Source organism: Euleptes europaea, chromosome 15 (genome assembly GCF_029931775.1).
Source record: "Euleptes europaea isolate rEulEur1 chromosome 15, rEulEur1.hap1, whole genome shotgun sequence".
NCBI classification, from domain to species: domain Eukaryota; kingdom Metazoa; phylum Chordata; class Lepidosauria; order Squamata; family Sphaerodactylidae; genus Euleptes; species Euleptes europaea.
The window spans coordinates 55,230,058-55,252,206 of NC_079326.1; the positions used below are offsets into that span (position 1 = coordinate 55,230,058).

The following is a 22,149-nucleotide window of genomic DNA, read 5'->3' on the forward strand; positions in this document are numbered from 1 at the left end:
GGGGGGGGTCTCTCTTCCCACTAAAACATCAGCTAGCCCCAAGCGGTGGTTAATAGAACACTGCCAGGGGGGGATGTTGTGTATAAAGCCCAAAATATGATTAATATGGTCCCTACCAAGTTAGCAACGTGATAACTGGATGGCTTTGTCTCAGTAGTTGCATACTACACAGTTCTGAGGCTCAAACCCAATTTTCATATTATTTCTTGATGTGGTAAAAGTCACCACAAGGCGGTCTTCACCGTGCCAGTTTTGCCCGGAGCGGTGTTTTTTAATCACACGTCCGCACGTGGTCAAACGGTTTTATGACGGAGTCCTCGCGGAAGAAGTTATCAGTCCCTTGAGGCCCCAGGGCCGGCTCTTTTCACGCGACGCTGGGTTTAAACTAAACGGTCGCCGTGCCCAATGGTGACTTACTACATGAAAAACATAACATCAAGGCCTAAATGGGTTTTGCAGACGTGGGGTAAGGCATGTAACCCTGCACAGAAGGGAAAACACAGAGTTCACAATCTACGGCAGGGGTCCCCAACCTGGTGGGCATCCACCTGTAGAAAGTGGGCGGGGCCAGGTGGGGCTTTGCCCCAGCAGGGCTTCTGATTGGCCACTGCAGATAAGATTGGGTGTGAAGATTTCTTTGAAAATGTGGTTTTGGCAACAGCTGCCACCACAGCACAAAGATCTCCCGTGTGTGACTGAAGGTAAGTGACGGCAGCCATGGTGTGGCTGGCTCCGCCTCCCGGGGCAGCATCTAGCAATTAGCCCTGGCGAGCAAAGCAGAATATAACTAGCGTCTCATTCAATATAAGCTTACTCTTTCCCCACAAATAAACTCTTCCAAAGCACCATAGCTGGAGCAACACCTGCACAGCACTGGATATTGGGCTACCCATTAAATCCAGCTATCAGTCACTTCCCGGGTTGTCTTGTCTACACAGGGAAATCCAGTTGTAAATGATTTCTGGAACTGGATGCCCAATGATATGTGGGTGCAGCCTGGGAAAAAAATAACGAGGACTTTGAACGAGCACGTTGCTGGGAGGCTTCGCCCCCAACGAAACGTGAAAGCCCTTCTACACCACGCTCCGGTTTGCTAGCCCGGCCCATTTCCCCGTCAAGGGAAACGAGGGAACTCTGAAAATTCCCAACATGCCCACCGAGCGTGATTAAATTGATATAAAACCAGTGTCAAGTTTTTCAAAAGTAGATATGACCACCCATGCCTCCAGGGATTAAACTTGCCCCCAGTTACCATTAACTCTCAATTAATAATGGAAAGAGATTTTCTGTGGGAGTTGCTTGTGAAATAGGGTCAACAGGATTGCATTAAAGTTACATTTGCAACAGACCTCTTCACCATGCATTTCACTTGGAGTTTCAAAAATGAGCCTGGTGTGGAAATCTGCGTTTTTGTTTTTTTTTAAACCCTCTGCCTTGAATTACTATTGCTCCATGCTTATTGCAAGAACAGATATATATCCTAGTTACTGATGTAACTAAGAAAAACGACACGCCACATGTATTCAGAAACCTCAAGGAAGGCTCAGAGGGCCTACGCCGTTTGGTTTAACTGCAGGACAGCGGCTTGGTTCGATTCTTCATCCGACTGTTCCGTTTCCCTGCTGACCGGCGCGTTTCCTTCTTCGTAATACTCCCTTCTGCTTCGCACGGACGCCCCATAGTCTTCGTCTTCTTCGACAATGGCGAGCTCAACGTTGTTGTTGACCACCGCTTCTTCTTCGCTCCTGGTTTCTTTTTCTAGGGAATCGGCAAAGGCTTTCCCCTCTTCGGCTGGAGAAGTGGGAGAGATCAGGTCGGAGGGGATCTCCGTGAAAGAGGTTTCCTCGTCGTTGACTGCCTGCTCACTGCCGGTCGCTTCTGCTGGCTTCTCTTCCGTTTCTGCGGGAGCGTCTCCCTCGCGAACTTTCTTCACGTTGAACGTAAGGGGCGAGACCTTGAAAGACGAACTTTTCGAGGAGGTGGACTTCTGGTGGTTAGGGGTGAAGGACTTCTTAATCTTCTCCCTCCGTTCAGGAGAGACGATCTTATTCATCTTCTTCTCAATGTTCTGGCGGGAAAACGCTTTCTTCAGGCTGTCCACCTTCTTCAGGCTTGACCTCTTGATTTTCTCGGCCCTCGTCTCCTCCATTTTCTCATCCAGGCTGTCGTCCGCGCCGTCTTCGTCGTGGTGCGCCTCGTCCTCCGACGACAGCTCCACGGTGTGCATGGTGTCTTCCAAAGTTTTGTTCTCGTCAACAGGCTCTTCCTTCCCCTCGGTGATACTGGGAACGGGTTCTTTCACGAACACGCTGGCAGGGATCTCGTTTTCTTCCTGCAAAGAGTTCGACATGTGTTTGTTCAGAGTTCACATGACACCGACTTGACAAACAACACACAGCCCTGCCCTGAACAACATCAATATTTTTCTTTGGGATAATGAGGTAAAGGAAGTTAAACGTTCTGTTGTGGCCTCGGTGCATTTAAACAGCGACAATCGCTTATTTCCTATGGAATTGTTCTGTTACACGGGCAAAGACTAATGAGCTGTCAAAAACAGTTACAGCAGAACTCTTTCTGGGCCACGTTCCTAGTGGGGCCGGTGCAGATGGACCACTGCCAGCTCCTTAACCGTGGTTACACAACTGAGAACAGGATGCAAGAGGACTCGTCCTTTCCTCCCACCCCTTCCCTTCTGGAATCCCATTCCCCCCTGCCAAGTTGAACTGTTACCGTCAGCAGAAACGGTAGGCCCCTATTCAGACATCGCCAGCAAACCAGAGTTTGTTCCCGGTGAGACCAGATTCTCGGGCTCACACCCTTATCTCTTCACGAGAAGTCAAGGTTAGCGCTTTCTCGGTGCGATCTAATGCAGTTTGTTGTGATGTCCGACTATGAGCAGCCAGTTAACAAGCTGAAGTTTATTTCTTGCCAGGTAACGTGGATGCAAAAGGAAACTCCAAAACTGTTCAATGCATATAATAGGAACATGGAATGTGAGAAGCATGAATCAAGGTAAGCTTGAAATTGTAGAACAAGACGTGGAACTTTTCAATCCTAAGAGTAAAAGAGGAAGACACAACGAGAGATGGATTGACTCTATAAAGGAAGCCACAGCCCTCAGTTTGCAAGATCTGAGCAAGGCTGTTAAGGATAGGACATTTTGGAGGACACTGATTCATAGGGTCGCCTTGAGTCGGAAGCGACTTGATGGCACTTAACACCCAACAACATGGATTCTAAATTGTGGTTTAATCCTGGTTGTGAATCTCCATCACTAGGACAGAAGCAAACCAGATACTCTCGTTCAGATTCCACAACAAGTTGAAGTGACATCAAGTCAAGGTGTCTGCAAGCACAGCTCCTCATGGGAGGGAAGAAGGGGGGAGCATTAGAGGCCAGGAATAATCTAGATTTGTGCTCATGGCCAAAAGCCTCCCACATGTAGTTACAACTAACCAGTTCCTATGCAAAATGAGTGCCTGTATGCAAATGAGCATTTAGGCATAAGTTGATTGAAGCATCCAACGCGTCTTCAAAGTAGCCGTAAAATAATGAGCTAAGGGTAACAGCCTTGTCTTTACCAGACAGCAAATATAATAAATGATAATCGTGTGAACATACTGGAAAAGCGTGAGATCGACGGAGTCATATAGGAGAATATAAATCACAACAGAATAAAAAATGAGTGTTTCGGTCTTTGCTTTTCCACACAGGTGGACTCTCTGTTCAAATGGACTAGCTTGAGACTCTGCCAAATAATTAGTATTAGTGTACTATAGGTTGGGTTTTTTTTGGTATGACTACCTAAGGTGGTATCTATCTGAGAATCTGCCAAATAATTAGCATTAGTATATTAGAGGGGTTTTTTTTCGTACGACTAACCAAGGTGGTATCTGAGAATCTGCCAAATAATTAGCATTAGTATATTAGAGGGGTTTTTTGGTACGACTAACCAAGGTGGTATCTATCTGAGAATCTGCCAAATAATGAGCATTAGTATATTAGTGCATTAGAGGGGTTTTTTTTTGTTTTTTTTTGGGTATGACTAACCAAAGTGGATTGCCTCATCTTGTCAGATCTCAGAAGCGAAGTAGGGTTGGCCTTGATTAGCATTCGGATGGGAGACCACCAAGAAAGTCCACAGTTGCCTATGCAGAGGCAGGCAATGGCAAACCACCTCTGTTCATCTCTTGCCTTGAAAACCCTACGGGGTTGCCATAAATCAGCTGCGACTTCATGGCACTTCCCACCACCAGTGCTATATTTGCACTGTCTCAAGCTGAGGCAAAACAAGAGCAATACAGGCAGTTCTGGGTATGCTCCGTATGATATGCAGCTGTACTTCTCAGATCAAAGTTGTCAGTACTCTTTGACCTAAGTTCCTTCCCTTTTGTGCAGGTGCAGAAAAGAGCAACCAAAATGATCAGGGGACTGGAGCGACTGCCCTGTGAGGAGCGGTTAAAACGCTCGGGGCTGTTTAGCTGGAAAAGAAGGCGGTTAAGGGGAGACATGACAGAGGTCTATAAAATTAGGCATGGTATGGAGAGAGTGGGCAGGGAGAAGCTTTTCTCCCTCTCTCATAATGCCAGAACGCGGGGCCATCTGCTGAAGCTGGAGGGTGAGAGATTCAAAATGGGGAAAGGAAGTATTTCTTCACACAACGCAGAGTTAAATTGTGGAACTCCCTGCCCCAGGTTGTGGTGATGGCTGCCAACCTGGAAGGCTTTAAGAGGGGAATGGACATGTTCATGGCTATCCACGGCTACTAGTAAAAATGGATACTAATAATGATGCATACCTATTCTCTCCAAGATCAAAGGAGCATGCCTATGATATTAGGTGCCGTGGAGCACAGGCAGGATGGTGCTGCTGCAGTCGTCTTGTTTGTGGGATTCCCAGAGGCCCCTGGTTGGCCACTGTGTGAACAGACAGTTGGACTTTTTGTATTATATGTTCCTTCAATGGCATGAACTGAGGGAGAAGGCCCTCTTCACCTGCTCAGGTGCGCTCCCCTCCCACGCCTCTGATATTCATCACTGGTTCAAGGGTTCAGCCCTGATGAACCTGGATATTTGTCCTCAATTATGTACGAGAGCATCCTTTCTCCAGACATGCACACAAACACCCTGTCTGTCCATAAACTGTAAAGGAATACGGAACCATAAAATCAGTTTTTGCCTGGGAAGTGGGGGAAACTGGAGGGGGGTAGTGAAATCACTTCGGAGCTGGAGTTAAAACAAAGGGCAGAAGTAAACTAGAAGTATAATACATAGAATCAGGAATTCAGTATGTGGTTGTTTGGTCTATCTATGTCACAATTCCCTGTTCCCAGTTGTTTAAATCAGGACTTAGGAAAGCTTAGAAACAGTTCTTTCCAGCTGAGCAGAAAAGGTGGTGTGTGAGCTGACCAAGAGATTCGGCCTTAGGATATTTATAGAGCAATCCTAAGCAGAATTACACCCTTTTAAGATATTACCTCAATGGTCTAAGCAGGACATACCCGTTTATTTGTACCCTCCCTTTCTCCCCAACAGGGACCCAAAGAGGTGTGCACTGTTTTCCTCACCTCCCTTTTATCCTCACAAGAACCCTGTGAGGTAGGACAGGCTGAGAGTGCATGACACGGCCCACGGTCTACCCAGGAAGCTTCCATAACATAAGCCGGGATTTGAACCCAGATCTCCCAGATACTTGCCCCAGGCTCTTAACCACTACACCACCACTGGCTAGGGTTGAGCTGCTGGGTTCTACCGTAGGTTTTGTTCAACTTGCCGCAATGCCTGGGCGCACCGATGTTCTCTTTGCCCTTTTTTCCCCCCCTTCCTCTCTTTACAGGCAGGCCTGATTTACATTTGCAGGCTTAGTAAGCAAAGATGGGGTGTGTGTGTTGGAAACTTTCTCCCAGCCACACTAGTTTTCTGTTTGCTTGGTGTTGTTTATGGGAAGGAAACTGCCAGCGCTGGAATCTACAGCTTGCTGAAGTGTATTTCAGTCGGCCAGTTCGGCATTCTGTCACCTCTTTCTCCGGCACGCGCAAACCAAGCCGCCAAGGGGGGAAAACCGGAGGAATAAAATCATCCAAAGCCCCCAACTTCCCTGCAAAGAAGGGCGGTATCTACAGTACTCACTAAAACTGTCAGTAATACACACGAAGCGTGGTGCATGGAGCCAGCGTGGTGTAGTGGTTAAGAACGGTGGTTTGGAGCGGTGGAGTCTGATCTGGAGAATCGGGCTTGATTCCCCACTCCTCCACATGAGCGGCTGAGGCTAATCTGGTGAACTGGATTTGTTTCCCTACTCCTACACATGAAGCCAGCTGGATGACCTTGGGCTAGTCACACTCTCTCAGCCCCACCTACCTCACAAGGTGTAGTGGTTAAGCGCAGTGGTTTGGAGAGGTGGGCTTTAATCTGGAGAGCCAGGTTTGATTCCCCACTCCTCCACATGAGCGGCGGAGGCTAATCTGGTGAACCCAGTTGGTTTCCCCACTCCAGTACACGAAGCCAGCTGGGTGACCTTGGGCTAGTCACAGCTCTCTTTGAGCTCTCTCAGCCCCACCTACCTCACAGGGTGTCTGTTGTGGGGAAGGGAAGGGAAGGTGCAAGCCAGTTTGATTCTTCCTTACGTGGTAGAGAAAGTCGGCATATAAAAACCAACTCTTCTTCTTATACGGAGTCTGACCACTGGGCCAATAATGCCTACTCTGGGAGCAGCAGCTCTCCAGGGTGTCACGTAGAGGTCTTTCATGTCACTCACTACCTGACCCTTTTAAACTGGATATGCCAGAGATTTACCCTTCCAACTCTATGATTTTGTGACCCTTTTGCATGCACACAGATCCTCTACCACCGCCATGCCCCTCTCAATGAACAGTGAAACATTTTTCTGCCCTGCCACTGATAGTATCTTATTCGGGTGGAAAGCTTGGAAAGAAGGCGGTTAAGGGAAGACTATAAAATTGTGCATGGTATGGAGAGAGTGGACAGGGAGAAGCTTTTCTCCCTCTCTCCTAATACTAGAATGTGGGGTCATCTGCTGAAGCTGGTGGGTGAGAGATTCAAACCAGACAAAAGGAAGTATTTCTTCACACAACGCATAGATAAATTGTGGAACTCCCTGCCCCAGGATGTGGTGATGGCTGCCAACTTGGAAGGCTTTAAGAGGGGAGCGGACATATTCATGGAGGAGAGGGCTATCCATGGCTACTAGTCCAAATGGATACTAGTCAAGATGCACACTTATTCTCCCCAGTCGCAGAGGAGCATGTCTATTATCTTAGGTGCTGGGGAACACAGGCAGGATGGTGCTGCTGCAGTCATATTGTTTGTGGGCTTCCTAGAGGTACCTGGTTGGCCACGGCGTGAACAGACTGCTGGACCTGATGGGCCTTGGTCTGATCCAGCAGGGCTTTTCTTATGTTCTTATGAGGTTTCAGACTCTACCCAACACACCTCTAGGATACCAAGATGCATATGTGGACAGGGCATGTGAATAAATAATAGCAAGGGAGGCTAGATAAAGAAACATAAGCTATCACTCAACTACATTTCACCCTTCCTTGATTTCAGTAAATATTTGCACTGAAGATATTTGCATAAGGACTCGATTAGCATCTTTTTAAAGTGCAGCCCAGATAAACAGTGGAATCGTTCAACCTCCCCATTCCTTAGAACATGATAGCCTAGATTTTTGGATCAAGGATTATGGGAGCAGAGAATGACTAAAGGGCAGGTTGTCTAAAACCAGAGTCAAGGCTGCAGAAAATGGTTTTTCTATACAATAGGTGTAGAACAGCTTAACACATACTGAATTATGCACTTTCTTTCCACTTCTGATTCACTTTAAGGATCGTTTGCAAGTGGATTTTGCTGTTTCACACAGTAAAATCCAGCTGCAAAGTGGATTGAAAGTACATTATTCGGCATGTGTGAAAGCGGCCACTATGTTGCCCGACTAAACTTAACTGTTAGGCTCACTGATTCCGACAATGTGGCTGATATGGTAGAAGAAGAAGAGTTTGTTTTTATATGCCGACTTTCTTTACCATTTAAGGGAGACTCAAACCGGCTTACAATCACCTTTTCTTCCCCTCCCCACAACAGACACCCTGGGAGGTAGGTGGGGCTGAACGAACTCTAAGAGAACTGTGACTAGCCCAAGGTCACCCAGCTGGCTTCATGTGGAGGAGTGGTAAAACAAATCCAGGTCACCACATTAGCCTCCACCGCTCATGTGGAGGAGTGGGGAATCAAACCCGGTTCTCCAGATCAGAGTCCACCACTCCAAACCACCGCTCTTAACCACTACACCATGGTGGTACGCTTTGGACAACTTGTGAAAGAGGTTTCTGTCATTAAACAAAACAAAACAAAAAAATCCGGTGTTTGCTGTGGCTGTAAAGAAATGCATAAACATTTAATCCTAAAAACAGAATGAGCGCCATTGGAAGGAGGCAGGGAGTCAAGGTTTCTCCGCTATTATCGGGCTCACATCGGTTTTGTCCTGAATCGGTTGCCAAAGCAAATATGATGTATAATGTATGCTGTAGCTAATATAGAGGCATTGTTTGGTAGCAGTTTGTTAGACTCGGTTTTGGGAGACACAATTTCAAAGCCATGAATCTCGCTGGGTGGCCTTGGGAAAGTTTCTCTCTCTCAGCCTAACCTGCCTCAGAGGTTTATTGTGAGGACGAGACGCAAAAGGAGAGAACCATATACCACCCTGAACTCCTCTGAGGAAGGGCGGGACAAAAAAAATGTGACTCTCCAAACTCTTCCCTGCCTGGACAGCATAATTAGGTTGTGCGAACAACATCAGGGAATCAGCAAGCTCCCTAAACTCGCTTTGGAAAGTATTTCCAAACTTTTCCAAACTTTCTCAGAGAATTCTTGGGCCACACAGTTACTAGTGTTTGGGGGAGGCTTTTGTGTGCAGGTGTATTTAGAATGGCATCAGGGTCAGGTATGGAAACACCTGCAGATAAATATAGTTCACTGGCTCTGAACGGTCACTGGCCAAACCTGAAAAATCTAGCCATTTTTAAAATCGGGTCACTTCGGTTCCCTCGCACAAGAATTTTATCCCGAGAGAATCCTACGAGAGAATCCTCCCCTGCCCCCAGGTTCCTTGGGCGTTGTCTTAATTCTGGAAGCTGTTTCGAAACATTTTCCAAGAAGGAAGAAAACGGCCTGTACTACCTCCTCCAAAATATGTTACATTGGGGAAAAAAAATCAAACCTCACTTGGTACAAATTTACCATGCGAGTCGTTCTAGGCACGGGACGATCTGGCCCTTGATAATGATCACTTTTCTGACTGCCGGAAAGAACTGAAAACGGAAAACTGCACAGATAGGGTGTTTTCACTGCTGCTAAAACACTTAAGGCAGTGTGCATCCTGGGTCTTGGATACCCTAGGGTATTCCCCCCCCCATGTACTACCCCTATCACTAAGGCCCAATAACATACCTTATCTTTGACACGTGTGCCGTCTTCTCTAAAGTCGAGATTGTCTTTGACGATTAACAGAACATTCTCTGTCACCCATCGACATCTGATGGACTTGTGAGTGGAGCCCATTTAAACGGGCTATTAGGACATTTCTTTTCAAGCAGAATTTTAACACCCCCCCCCAAGTGTGATGGAGTTCAACTGGCACTGTATTATTCTTCCTGGTGTTAGGATAATGCTGCTGATTTAGCGTGCATTTCCCCTTTGATATTGGAATGCTTCTTTAAATAAAGAAGAGTTGGTGGGGCTGAGAGAGCTCTAAGAGAGCTGTGACTAGCCCAAGGTCACCCAGCTGGCTTCCTGTGGAGGAGTGGGGAATCAAACCCGGTTCTCCAGATCGGAGTCCACCACTCCAAACCACCGCTCTTAACCACGACACCACGCTGGCTGGTAATTCACTGTACCACCTTTGAATGTATGCGGGAACCAGAGTGCTCCTTGTCATACTAGCTGTCCACATGCAGAGAATCTCTGTGAGGGATGGAGGGGGAGTAGTAAATAAGCAACCCCCCAAGTGATACAGCCCTGCAAAAGGCATGTACTATGTGCACAGGGGCTCCACATGAAAATAATCTCTTATTTGTCTCTTCAAGGACAGAGTCTTTCCCCCTAATTTACAAAAAGTGGCTGAAACGAAAACACGCCAGATGAAAATATATTTCCACTGCTCTCCTCACAGTCTCTTGCAACACACGGCTTTCCTAGCCAATCTATTTTGTAAGCTCAGTGTTTAAATGGAATAATGTGTGTGTGTGATTTACAGCGCAATCTAAAGTGGGGGAAGGGGTAGTTGGGTCAGGCCCGGGGACGGCGCAACCGCGCCACCTCCTGAGCACCTTGCCGGCTCAAAAATACAGGTAAAAAAATTGTAATTTTTGGAAAACCCTGTGAAACTACTCCATAGAGTTTTTTGCCTTTTTGCTAGTGCAAGTTCGTGCCGGCTAAAGAGGGCATGCCCGGGGTGAAGTGGCTTTGGGAGCTGACTAAAGTCACCCCTCCCCAAACCCCACCCTCCTCAGGCTCCCCCACCCAACATCTCGAGGTGTTTCCCAGCCAGGAGCCCGAATCACAGCTGAAAATCTTATCTGACATTTTTTGTGTGTGTGTTTGTGTGGACAGTGCTGTCAAGTCGCGCCGACTTAGGGCAACCCCAGGAAAGGGCTTTCAAGGCAAGTGAGAAGCAGCGGTGTTTGCCATTGCTTTTCTCTGCAGAGTCTTCCTTGGTGGACTCCCTCCCAAATAACAACGCTGCTTGGCTTCCGAGAACTGAGAAGCAGAGGGGGTTGGCCAGTGCCTTCCTCTGCATGGCCTTTCTTGGTGGTCTCCCATCCAAGTACCGACCCTGCTTAGCATCTGAGAAGTAGGGGGTTAGCCATTGCCTTTCTCTGCAGAGTCTTCCTTGGTGGTCTCCCTCCCAAATAACAACGCTGCTTGGCTTCCGAGAACTGAGAAGCAGAGGGGGTTGGCCAGTGCCTTCCTCTGCACGGCCTTTCTTGGTGGTCTCCCATCCAAGTACTGACCCTGCTTAGCTTCTGAGATCTGAGAAGCAGAGGGGGTTGGCCAGTGCCTTCCTCTGCACGGCCTTTCTTGGTGGTCTCCCATCCAAGTACCGACCCTACTTAGCTTCTGAGATCTGAGAAGCAGAGGGGGTTGGCCAGTGCCTTTCTCTGCAGAGTCTTCCTTGGTGGTCTCCCTCCCAAATAACAACGCTGCTTGGCTTCCGAGAACTGAGAAGCAGAAAGGGTTGGCCAGTGCCTTCCTCTGCATGGCCTTTCTTGGTGGTCTCCCATCCAAGTACCGACCCTGCTTAGCTTCTGAGATCTGAGACACAGAGGGGGTTGGCCATTGCCTTCCTCTGCAGAGACTTCCTTGGTGGTCTCCCTTGCAAATAACAGCCCTGCTTAGCTTCCGAGACTGGCTATACCGTGCCGCCTTCCCTCCTTTGGAGAGATTACAGAGAATTCTCTTAAAAACGGAATCCACGGAACTAAATAAGAATTGACATCTGCCGGGCTTTTGCGGACTGGCGTCGCGGCATCCCTGCCAGTACCCTTTACTCCCAAGAAACCGTTCTGGCAAAGGGATCGTGCTTTCTGTTCCAATGAGTGAAAGGCTACATTATATCTGGAGTGTGCTACAATCCGTTTCCCACTGGGAACAAATTTGAGGCAATCGCAATGCTGAATTCTGCGCTCCCCTCTGTCCCGTCCTGTCTGAAAAGATGCTTTCTTCCCCCCCCCCCTTCCCTCGCAGTGGGACGTTTATCTCGAGAGCGCTATCTGGCTCAAAACGATAAGGCGAGTACATGACGGAGACATAAGCGTACAGGAACAGGCAGATACTGGAAATGGCGACAGGAGAAAACAAAACAAAAAGAGTCTTGTCGGAGTTGCTAGATTTTTCTGAGAAGCAAAGCCGTGCCAGCTTGCTGCCAAGAGTGTTACCAACTTCTGGAGCCAAACCCTTTAGAAATCCTGAGTTTTTCACAACACCAAGTTGCATAAGAAACTTGCAAAAGGAGAATTTGAAGAAGGAGGAGAGTTGGTTTTTATATGCCGACTTTTTCTACCTTTTAAGGAGAATCAAACCAGGCTCACAATCTCCTTCTCTTCCCCACAACAGACACCCTGTGAGGTAGGTGGGGCTGAGAGAGCTGTGACTAGCCCAGCTGGCTTCATGCGGAGGAGTGGGGAAACTAACCCGGTTCTCCAAATCAGAGACCACCGTTCCAAACCATCGCTCTTCACCACTACACCACCCTGGCTTTCATATTTAAATGTCATAGAATCATAGAATTATAGGGTTGGAAGAGACCACCAGGGTCATCTAGTCCAACCCCCTGCACAATGCTTCAACAATGGATGATTCAACGATGAAAGAGATTTGTGGCCCCTGAAAGACAAACCAAAGTTTAATGAGCCAGAGTTCGCTTAATTAGAGTTGCCAACTCCAATTTGGGAAATTCCTGGAGATTCTGGGAAGGGTGGGGTACTCTAAAAGGTATAACGCTGTGGAGTCCACCCTCCAAGGCAGCCGTTTTCTCACGCGGAACTGATCTCTGTTATCTGGAGATCAGTTGTAATTCCAGGAACCACCCTAGCTTCAGTAGATGAAGGGCTACCCTGAGTTGGCAAAAGCAGAAATAGAAGGGCAAGAGGGAAGGGTTGACTGGAAAAGAAAGGTGTCGCCTCCAGAACTTACCTGGCTTGAAAAGGGGTCAATGAATCCTCAAATAAATAACATTTATTTGCAGGTCAAGAACACGCAGAATGCTGCCTGTACAGGCCTTGCAACCTTCATTTGATTGTGGAAGTACTGGGATATTTATTTACTGACTTCATTGGTGCCCCACCTTTCCCCCCAGTGGGGAGCCCGAAGCATCTTATGTCGTTCTGTATTCCTCCACTGTATTACCCTCACAACAACCCTGAGAGGTAGGTTAGGACTCTAATCTGGTGAACCGGGTTGGTTTCCCCACTCTTCCACATGAAGCCAGCTGGGTGACCTTGGGCTAGTCACAGCTCTCTTAGAGCTCTCTCAGCCCCACCTACCTCCCAGGGTGTCTGTTGTAGGGAGGGGAAGGCGATTGTAAGCAGGTTTGATTCTTTCTTAAGTGGTAGAGAAAGTCGGCACATAAAAACCAACTCTTCTTCACTTCATTTATACCCCGCCTTTCCCCCCAATGAGGACCCAAGGTGGCCTACATCATTCCCCTCTCCTCCCTTTTAACCTCACAACAACAACCCTGCGCGGTAGGTTAGGCCGAGTGTGTGTGACTGGCCCAAGGTCACCCCAGGGTGTTTCCATGGCAGAGCGGGGATTTGAATTCCCAAGCCAAGACATTGCTATTAGGTTTTAATTGGTTTACTGCGGTAAAATTTCCAAGGGCCCCCATTAACTGCCCGGGTCCTCTTTGTTTCTCTCATTCTTTTGCACCTGTCACCGCTCATTTTGTCTCGATTTCGGCGCAGGGAAGCATGTTGTCCCTCTCGGAAAGCAACCAGACAATTAAAACTTCTTATCTGCCATCGCCCTCTTTGCCCTTTCATTTTGAGATCAAATATTTACCAACCGCCATGTCCGGAACGGGCTTTAATTTCAATTCACTGAGCAGCTCCAATTTAACAAGAGCGTTCCGTTCCCCCCACGTTATTAAAAGAGTTCATTGTTATTTATTTTTGTTTTTTTAAAAAAACTCGATCATATTCCTTTCTGCTTTGGACGGCGGCACAAATTGATTCATTTGCTGCGTTTCAGCACGCGGCTGCCAGCGTGACGTTCGTCGTGCACCCGCGCCGGCAAAAATCACGCAGGTCATGTGGCTCCAACCGAGCAGAAAGGGAACAACGCCAAAGCTTAATCAGGCTTTGCAAATGACCGTTTCAGTGTTTTGTTAGGTTTCTGTGCCGCCTCCACTTGTAACAACCCGGAGTCCTGCAGCCATCTTGGAAAGAAAACAGAAATAAGCCAAGAAGAGACACAGTAAATTCTAAAAGAGACCAATAGGCTTCTGGAGGATTTAAAAAAAAAAAGGGAGATAAGTATTTAAGATTTTTGAAAGCAAGTTTGCCAGTCAGTGGGTAGGGGTGGAATCTGCACTGCAAGAACATAAGAAAGGCCATGCTGGATCAGACCCAGGCCCATCAAGTCCAGCAGTCTGTTCACACACAGGGGCCAACCAGGGGCCTCTAGGAAGCCACTAACAAGACGACTGCAGCAGCACCATCCTGACTGTGTTCCACAGCACCTCATATAATAGGCATGCTCCTCTGATACGAGAGAGAATGGGCATGCATCATGACTGATATTCATAAGAACATAAGAAAATCCCTGCTGGATCAGACCCAGGCCCATGAAGTCCAACAGTCTGTTCACACAGTGGCCAACCAGGTGATAATAGGAAGCCCCCAAACAAGATGACTGCACAGGATTATCTTGCCTGTGTTCCAAAGCACTTCACATAATAGGCCTGCTCGTCACCCCCATGGGTCAGTAATGACCCGGTGCTTGCACAGGGGACTGCCTTTATCTTTAAGTCTTCACCCAAACTCCCCCCTCTGCAGGATCCTCCCCCCTCCCAAATCTCCAGGAATTTCCAAACCCTGAGTTGCAACCCTATGCGTCAACAGTGTAAAAACATCTACCCTTGAACACATGAAGCTGCCTTATACTGAATCAGACCCTTGGTCCATCAAAGTCAGTATTGTCTACTCTGACCGGCAGCGGCTCTCCAGGGTTTCAGGTCTTTCCCATCACCTACTTTCCTGGTCCCTTTAACTGCAGATGCCGGGGACTGAACCTGGGACCTTCTGCATGCCAAGCAGATGCTCTACCACTGAGCCACAGCCCCTTCCCTATCTGCCCTTCTACGGCTCTTTGGGCTGATTCACGCTTGTGTGTACACTACAAGATCTATTATTGCTTGACTTCCAAACGTGCAATGACAGGTTACCAGGAAGCCATTCTTACAGTCATCCCCAGAAAACTTTCCTGGGAATAAACACTACTTAACAGGCTTTAGTAGTATTCTGGGTAGGCCTGCTTAAGATTGCTCCCTTATCCACCAGAGGCAATCGGATTCGTAAGCCTAAAACGTATGCATTTATTTTCACATCCATTTGTTACTCTGCAAGGTGGAAAGAGATGGATTGACTCAATAAAGGAAGCCACAGCCTTCAATTTGCAAGATCTGAGCAAGGCTGTCAAAGATAGGACATTTTGGAGGACTTTCATTCATAGGGTCGCCATGAGTCGGAAGCGACTTGACAGCACTTAACACACACACAAGGTGGAAACACCCAGTATTTAGGAGTACATGCAGTCTCAAATTCACTCTGTATCTTTTGTACCCAGAGAGCTAAACTGAAACCTCAGACTCTCTGCATACACCGGTTCTTTGTTTCCTACAAAAACCCAAAGGCTAATATTGTCTTTTGGGAGAACTATCAGGCTTGTTTGTCTCCCAGAAAGTTTAAACACTCCCCCGCTTCACCCCACCTTTCTTTCTTTTGGCTTTTCATCCTGGGTCCAAAGACTTTCTTTTCTTTTTAAACGACTGAATAGGTCTTTCCTTTTGAAACCCGCATAAAAGAGACCATTGAGAGAGGTTTGTCTGGGAAGGCCGGCCAGCACTCCCTGCAAGATCCTTTCTAGGGTGTGGCGAGCCTGTTCTTTAGACTCTGGGGTTGAGTATCTCAGCCACTCCCAGAATATTAACAGTATCTTTGGGCTGATATCTAGGAAATCCAAGTTGCGTGAAATAAAAAATACACAGTCATGGTTGCCCTCCAGGCCTTAGATTCCTGGTGCATGAATGCTGTACACAGAGGCACCTCTCGGTGTTAAAAAAAATCCTTTTAACAAGATGTCAGGCCATGTATAACCGTGCCTGGCTAAGTCTTTTTTTTTTTTTTAATGTACCCCCCACCCCCGTATCTCATTAGGATCAGCTACATTTTGGCTGGGATTTCAGGGTCCCAGGTGCACCTCCCCCCAAAAAAGTATTCTTCAGTAGACTTATCATCCCACCAAATGGAGAAGATCTGTCCACCCCACCACCCCCTTTCCAAGATTTCTGCTCAAATGCAGAAGTGTGGTTAAACACTCCTCATGGGGTAGCAGAGAAGATCTGGGGCAAAACAACTTGAGAGTTCCCCCCCCCCATTATTGCCCCCAACAGTGGTACTGGACTCAGCCCCACCTTCCAGGTGATAAGCCCCCATAGAATGGCTTTTGGGGGGTTGTATTTCGGGAAAGGGAAGGAAGGCGGCATGGTATAGCCCGATCTCGTCAGATTGCGGAAGCAAAGCATAGTCGGTACTTGGAAGGGAGACCAAGGAAGACTCTGCAGAGGAAGGCAATGGCCAGCCACCTCTGCTTCTCAGACCTCGGAAGCTAATCTGGTGAACCAGGTTGGTTTCCCCACTCCTACACATGAAGCCAGCTGGGTATCCTATACAAAACCAACTCTTCTTCTTCTTCACTTGGGAAGCCCACCTGACCCTAGCCAGGATGAAGGATCCCGGGCTGATCAGGGTGGCCTAGGGTTGCCAACTCTGTGCTGGGAAATACCCGGAGACTTTAGGGGTGGAGCCTGAAGTGGGTGGGGTTTGGGGAGGGGCAGGACCTCAGTAGGGTATAATGCCATAGAGTCCAATGGCCAAAGTGGCCATTTTCTCCAGGGGAAATGATCTGTCGCCTGGAAATCACTTGTAACAGCAGGAGATCTCCAGCCACCACTTGGAAGCTGGCAAGCCTAGGTGGGTCTCACACCTTGGAATGGCTTTAAAGAGGGTTTTAAAGACCACCACAGTGTGGGGGATGAAGGGGCTGTACTTTCTCCCTGGTGCGGTTGAGGGATGGAAAAAACAGGGAGGGGGAAGCAAGACCCCCACCACACACACCCATGCTGTGGTGGTCCTAACCAGATAGGGTTGCCAACCTCAAGGTACTAGCTGGAGATCCCCCGCTATTACAACTGATCTCCAGCTGACAGAGATCAGTTCCCCTGGAGAAGATGGCCGCTTTGGCCATTGGACTCTATGGCAGTGAGGTCCCTCCCCAAACCCTGCCCTCCTCAGGCTCCACCCCAATGGTCTGCAGGTATTTCCTAACCTGGAGCTGGCAACCCTATGACCAGAACTGGTTTCCCCAGCGCTGTTCAAAGGCATTCTAGGACTCTTCAAAATGGAGGCAAACCTGGGGACAGCATCTTGTCTAATTTGGCCCTTGTTCTAAAACTCTAAACAAAAGTTTCCTAGGACATTTTTGAACAAGCCACAACATAAAGGAGTTTTTAAAAAATCCGATACGAGGGGGGTGGCCTCAGCCCTCACGTTGCCAGGCCTAAGAGAGAAGAGATATTCATTCCGATTAAGCAAGTTTCTAGGTCTCAAGATTTGTGTGTCGGGGGGGGGGGGGACACACACAGAATTTGGTAATAACTAAAGAGGGTTGTCGTGGAACTCTTTTTTTGGCAAGAGAGAAGGGATTCCTGCTCCACGGGGTAGATGGGGAGGGGCCGTGGCTCAGTGGTAGAGCACCTGCTTGGCATGCAGAAGGTCCCAGGTTCAGTCCCCGGCATCTCCAGTTAAAGGGACCAGGCAAGTAGGTGATGGGAAAGACCTCTGCCTGAGACCCTGGAGAGCCACTGCCTGTCTGAGCAGACAATACTGACTGATGGACCAAGGGTCTGATTCCGTATAAGGCAGCTTCATGTGTTCATGGATTCCTGTCACGCCTGCCCCACGCTCTCCCCCTCCACTCTACCCTTACTATTAAACCTTGCAAAAAAAATAATAATTCCAAATTCTACAACCACAGAATCCTAGAGTAATACATAATTTGTTTGCAATTCTATGGAAAATCACACCTGCTGATGTCAATAGGCGTACACCGGAGTAACTCTGATCGCACCATCAGTACAAGTCACAGCCGTGTTTGGCGACCCTATAGGGGTTTTCAAGGCAAGAGACAAACAGAGGTGGTTTTCCATTGCCTCTGCATAACAACCCTGGAACTCCTTGTTGGCTTCCCATCCATGTACTAACCAGGGCCTACCCTGCTTTTAGCTTATGAGATCCGATGAAATCGGGTTAACCCGGACCATCCACTTAATTTCCTGGTACTTGTTTCCAAGCAAATGTACATTAATCTAGCTGTTCATTAAAATCCGTGTCCAGTATCTATTTTAAAGCAGCAGTGGCATGGAGAGATTTTAAGCTTCCTCTTGGGACAAAGCAGTAAAAAGCAGAGTGCAGAATCCCCAAAACGCGCTGGGATGTTTTCCTGATCTGGTTTCGAGGAGAACAATGGGGCACAGGCGGGGCCGTTCCTAGAGGGAAAGGAGTGGAGGCTAGCTGGCACGCGCCACCAAATGTTTTCCGTCCAGGCCCCCTTGATGCATTTAAAGTCGCATTTTGGAGGGGTTTAGCAGGAAAGCAAAGAAGCGGTCACACAACACGCAAATGCCCTCGGTCGAAGTTGAGCACACACAAAAACACATATACAGACGCAGTTCCCAGGGCTGCAGTTTTTCAGAACTGAGCAGAATGTCTCGCATACTTGATTCAAATTTAGAGTTCGTATAATCCCAGCCGCTGCTAAAAAAGGAGATGGAATGTGCACGGCTGATCCTATAAAAAAGCAAGCAGAGGGTTTTTTTTTAAACACAAGAAAGTTTTTAACTGAATAGGTCAGAACTGAATAGGCCAGATTGGTCCTAAGAGGCTCAGAACCAGGGCCCCCCAACCTTTCTGAGCTTGCAGGCACCTAATTCAGACACTGGGTGGTGGGCACTACCGCACAATGGCTGCCACAGGAGGTGGAGCCAACCACAAAGAAGGTTAGTTTTTATATGCCGACTTTCTCTGCCACTTAAGAGAGAATCAAACTGGCTTACAATCACCTTCCCCTCCCCACAACAGACACCCTGTGAGGTAGGTGGGGCTGAGAGAGCTGTGACTAGCCCAAGGTCCCCCAGCTAGCTTCGTGTGTAGGAGTGGGGAAACACATCCAGTTCACCAGATTAGCCTCCACCGCTCATGTGGAGGAGTGGGGAATCAGACCCGGTTCTCCAGATCAGAGTCCACTGCTCCAGACCACCACTTTTAACCACTACACCACACTGGCTCTCAAAAGCCAGGAAGCGAGGTTATATACAAAATGAATACTAGCCATGATGCAAACCTATTCTCTCCAGGCTCTCAGAGGGACCCTCGCAGGATATAACTCCATTCAGCCCACCCTCCAAAGCAACCATTTTCTCCAGGGGAACTGAGCTCTGTAATTTGGAGATCGGCTGTAACCCCGAGAGATCTCCAGGCCCCACCTGAAATTTGGCAACCCTTCCCCAGCCCCTCTTCTCCCAAATCTCCAGGGATTTCCCAGCCCACATTTGGCAGCCCTAATGTTTGAAGACCTTATCTAGAGTAAACTAAAAAAAGACACCCAACGATTCCACGATTGCACCCGTCTAACAAAAGCTCACAGCCCATGTTTTTTTTCCTAAAGCTAAAGAAAAACCAGCCCGCCTGCTTTCCTATTGCTACAGCAGTCATTGGGGAGACGCTGGTATCCTGAAAGAAATAAAACGAAGCAGAGCTCTTCCCATTGACAGCTTTGTCACCTGCCTGACCTGGAAAAGGATTCCAGTTTAGCCCAGGCAATTAAGAAAACAGCCACTGGCGAGATTATACTTGCAGTGCATAAAAACGAACCAGCGTGGTGCAGTGGTTAAGAGCGGCGGATTCTAACCTGGAGAACCGGGTTCGATTCCCCACTCCTCCACATGAAGCCAGCTGGGTGGCCTTGGGCTAGGCTCAGTTCTCTCCAAACTCCCTCAGCCCCACCTACCTCACAAGGTGCCTGTTGTGGGGAGAGGAAGGTAAGCCAGTCTGGGACTCTTTTAAGGTAGAGAAAATCGGCATATAAAAACCAACCCTTCTTCTAGTTTGGTCTGGTATGATGAGGGACGGACTGAGAAGACCCTCCTCAGCTGTTAAGACGGGCATGGAGCAGGGGTCACTGGGGTGTGTGTGGGGGGGAGGTAGTTGTGAATGTCCTGCATTGTGCAGGGGGTTGGACTAGATGACCCTGATGGTCCCTTCCAACTCATTGAGTCTATGGCTGGGTGGCCTTGAGTCTGTCATTATCCCTCACCCTGGCATACCTCACAGGGCTGTTGTGAGGATAAAATGGGGCGGTGGTGTGTTGAGGTGGGTAACGGATCCTTGGTTCCCTCCGAGGTGGGACAGAACACAAACGTAACAGCTAAAACAAACATCCTGTGTTTAAATAACAACGTCCAATGATTGAGAAGAATACAGTCTCCTCTTTGTAATGAACCCTTAACAGCCTGCAGGGATTCCCCCAACATTTTTCTATTTTTCTGCACAGCAGGGAGGGGAAAAAAATGGCTATTTGACGGTGCGCCTGCTGGTGCGTGGTCCGCACAAGAAATTTGCACACGCACATATTCTGCATAATTATGCACGCTATAAAACCACGCGCAGACAAATGCACTTGTATCAGTCACCACTCCGATCTGGAAAACGCCATATCCGTTTGATTGCTTTGTACCACGAAAATAGCAAAGAATGGGTCTTATTTATAAAAACTGATGTGGGAAACAAAACAACGTCCAGTGGGCAAGAGGAAGGCGCGCACAAAACACCCATTCCTTTCAGCAGGCATGCTCGATAACTTTAGTAGCCAACGCGCTGCAAGTTTTGGAGTAGAGGAAAGTGTTACAACAGAGTCACGATAAAAATCATGGTATAAAGAGAAGAGAGAGAGAGAAAATTTTTTAGTTATTTATTTCAGCTTGCTTGTTTTTGTGTGCCCTTTCAGAGAACAATCGGAGGCCGTTTACAACCGGTTTAAACACAACTCCACAATAAAACAGTTGAAAACTAAATCAAAACAGCTACAAAGCCAATCCTAACAGCTACTTAAAGCTAGCAAATGACAAAAACCTACTTAAAGCCAGCATGTCATAATACAAAAACAGATAACATCAAGTCACAGGTGTTAACCGAGGTATAAAATAAACACTATCAGCATAAAATGCCAACAGGTCAGTGTGGTACAGTGGTTAGAGCAATGGGGTGCCCAACCTACACATTTCCTGGTGCCTGCCAAGGGTTTTCAGAAAGCGGGCAGGGCCAGGTCGGGCATGTGCTCAGCAAGGCTTTTGACTGGATGTGCAGATCCTGTTTCAGAACTTCAGAGCCCGGGGTTAGAGTGTTGGACCAGGATCCGGGAGACCCAGGTTCGAATCTCCAGTCTGCATTGGAAGCTTGCTGGGTGACACATCTCTCAGCCTAGCCTATTTTGTTGTGACGGGGAGGAGCTGTGGCTCAGTGGCAGAGCATCTGCTTGGCATGCAAAAGATTCCAGGTTCAATCCCCAACATCTCCAGTTAACGGGACTAGGCAAGTAGGTGATGTGAAAGACCTCTGCCTGAGACCCTGGAGAGCCGCTGCCGGTCTGAGTAGACAATACTGACTTTGATGGACCAAGGGTCTGATTCAGTATTTGGCAACTTCATGTGTTCATGTGATGATAAAATGGAGGAGAATGAAGTATACCACCCTGAACTCCTTTGGGAAAAGGGCGGGATAAAAATGTACTGGTTGAGTAAATCCACACAAGCCGGGCAGTCAAAAACAAAAAGGCAGGAAATTCAATAAAACATGCTTTTGAAATGTGGGTGTGGTTAGCAGAAGTAACTCCGTGTCTTAAAAATGCCATGCTACCGTAAAGCCAGAATACTTTTGACTGCCAGCCCAACTGGGAAGCCAGTCTCACGGAGTTTGCGCTTATTTCTAAGTAAGTGCGTACAGGTTTGCTGATGGTCTGTCTGGCTGGGGAGAGACTTGCGAGAAACCTTTCCCTCTTCCTCTAGTGGAAACAGGTTTTTAAGTCACTGGCAGCCTGCCTGGGGTGCTCAACCCAGGTGGTAGAGAAAACGACGGGCGGGGAATGCCTCATTCGGTCCAGGAGGCTCAAACAGGATACTAACTGGAGCAAAGTTACTAAGAGCTTGATGCAATGGGTAAGCGTGCCCCCGGTTTACAACAGCTCTCTCTGAAACTGGTTTATCTCCTTTAAAAAAAAAATATGAAATATGTCTTTGCAT

The 22,149-nt window shown here is 47.9% G+C and overlaps 1 protein-coding gene across 1 annotated transcript in view; it reads right to left on the bottom strand.

The window, feature by feature from the left end:
- Positions 1 to 1,541: 1,541 nt before the first annotated feature.
- CAVIN2 (caveolae associated protein 2) overlaps positions 1,542 to 22,149 on the bottom strand; it is a 58,245-nt gene continuing 37,637 nt past the window's right edge. The window contains exon 4 of the mRNA XM_056861234.1: positions 1,542 to 2,332. Within this exon, the coding sequence (XP_056717212.1) occupies positions 1,553 to 2,332 (780 nt within the window). The 3' untranslated portion in view covers positions 1,542 to 1,552. The remainder of the gene's footprint in view (positions 2,333 to 22,149) is intronic.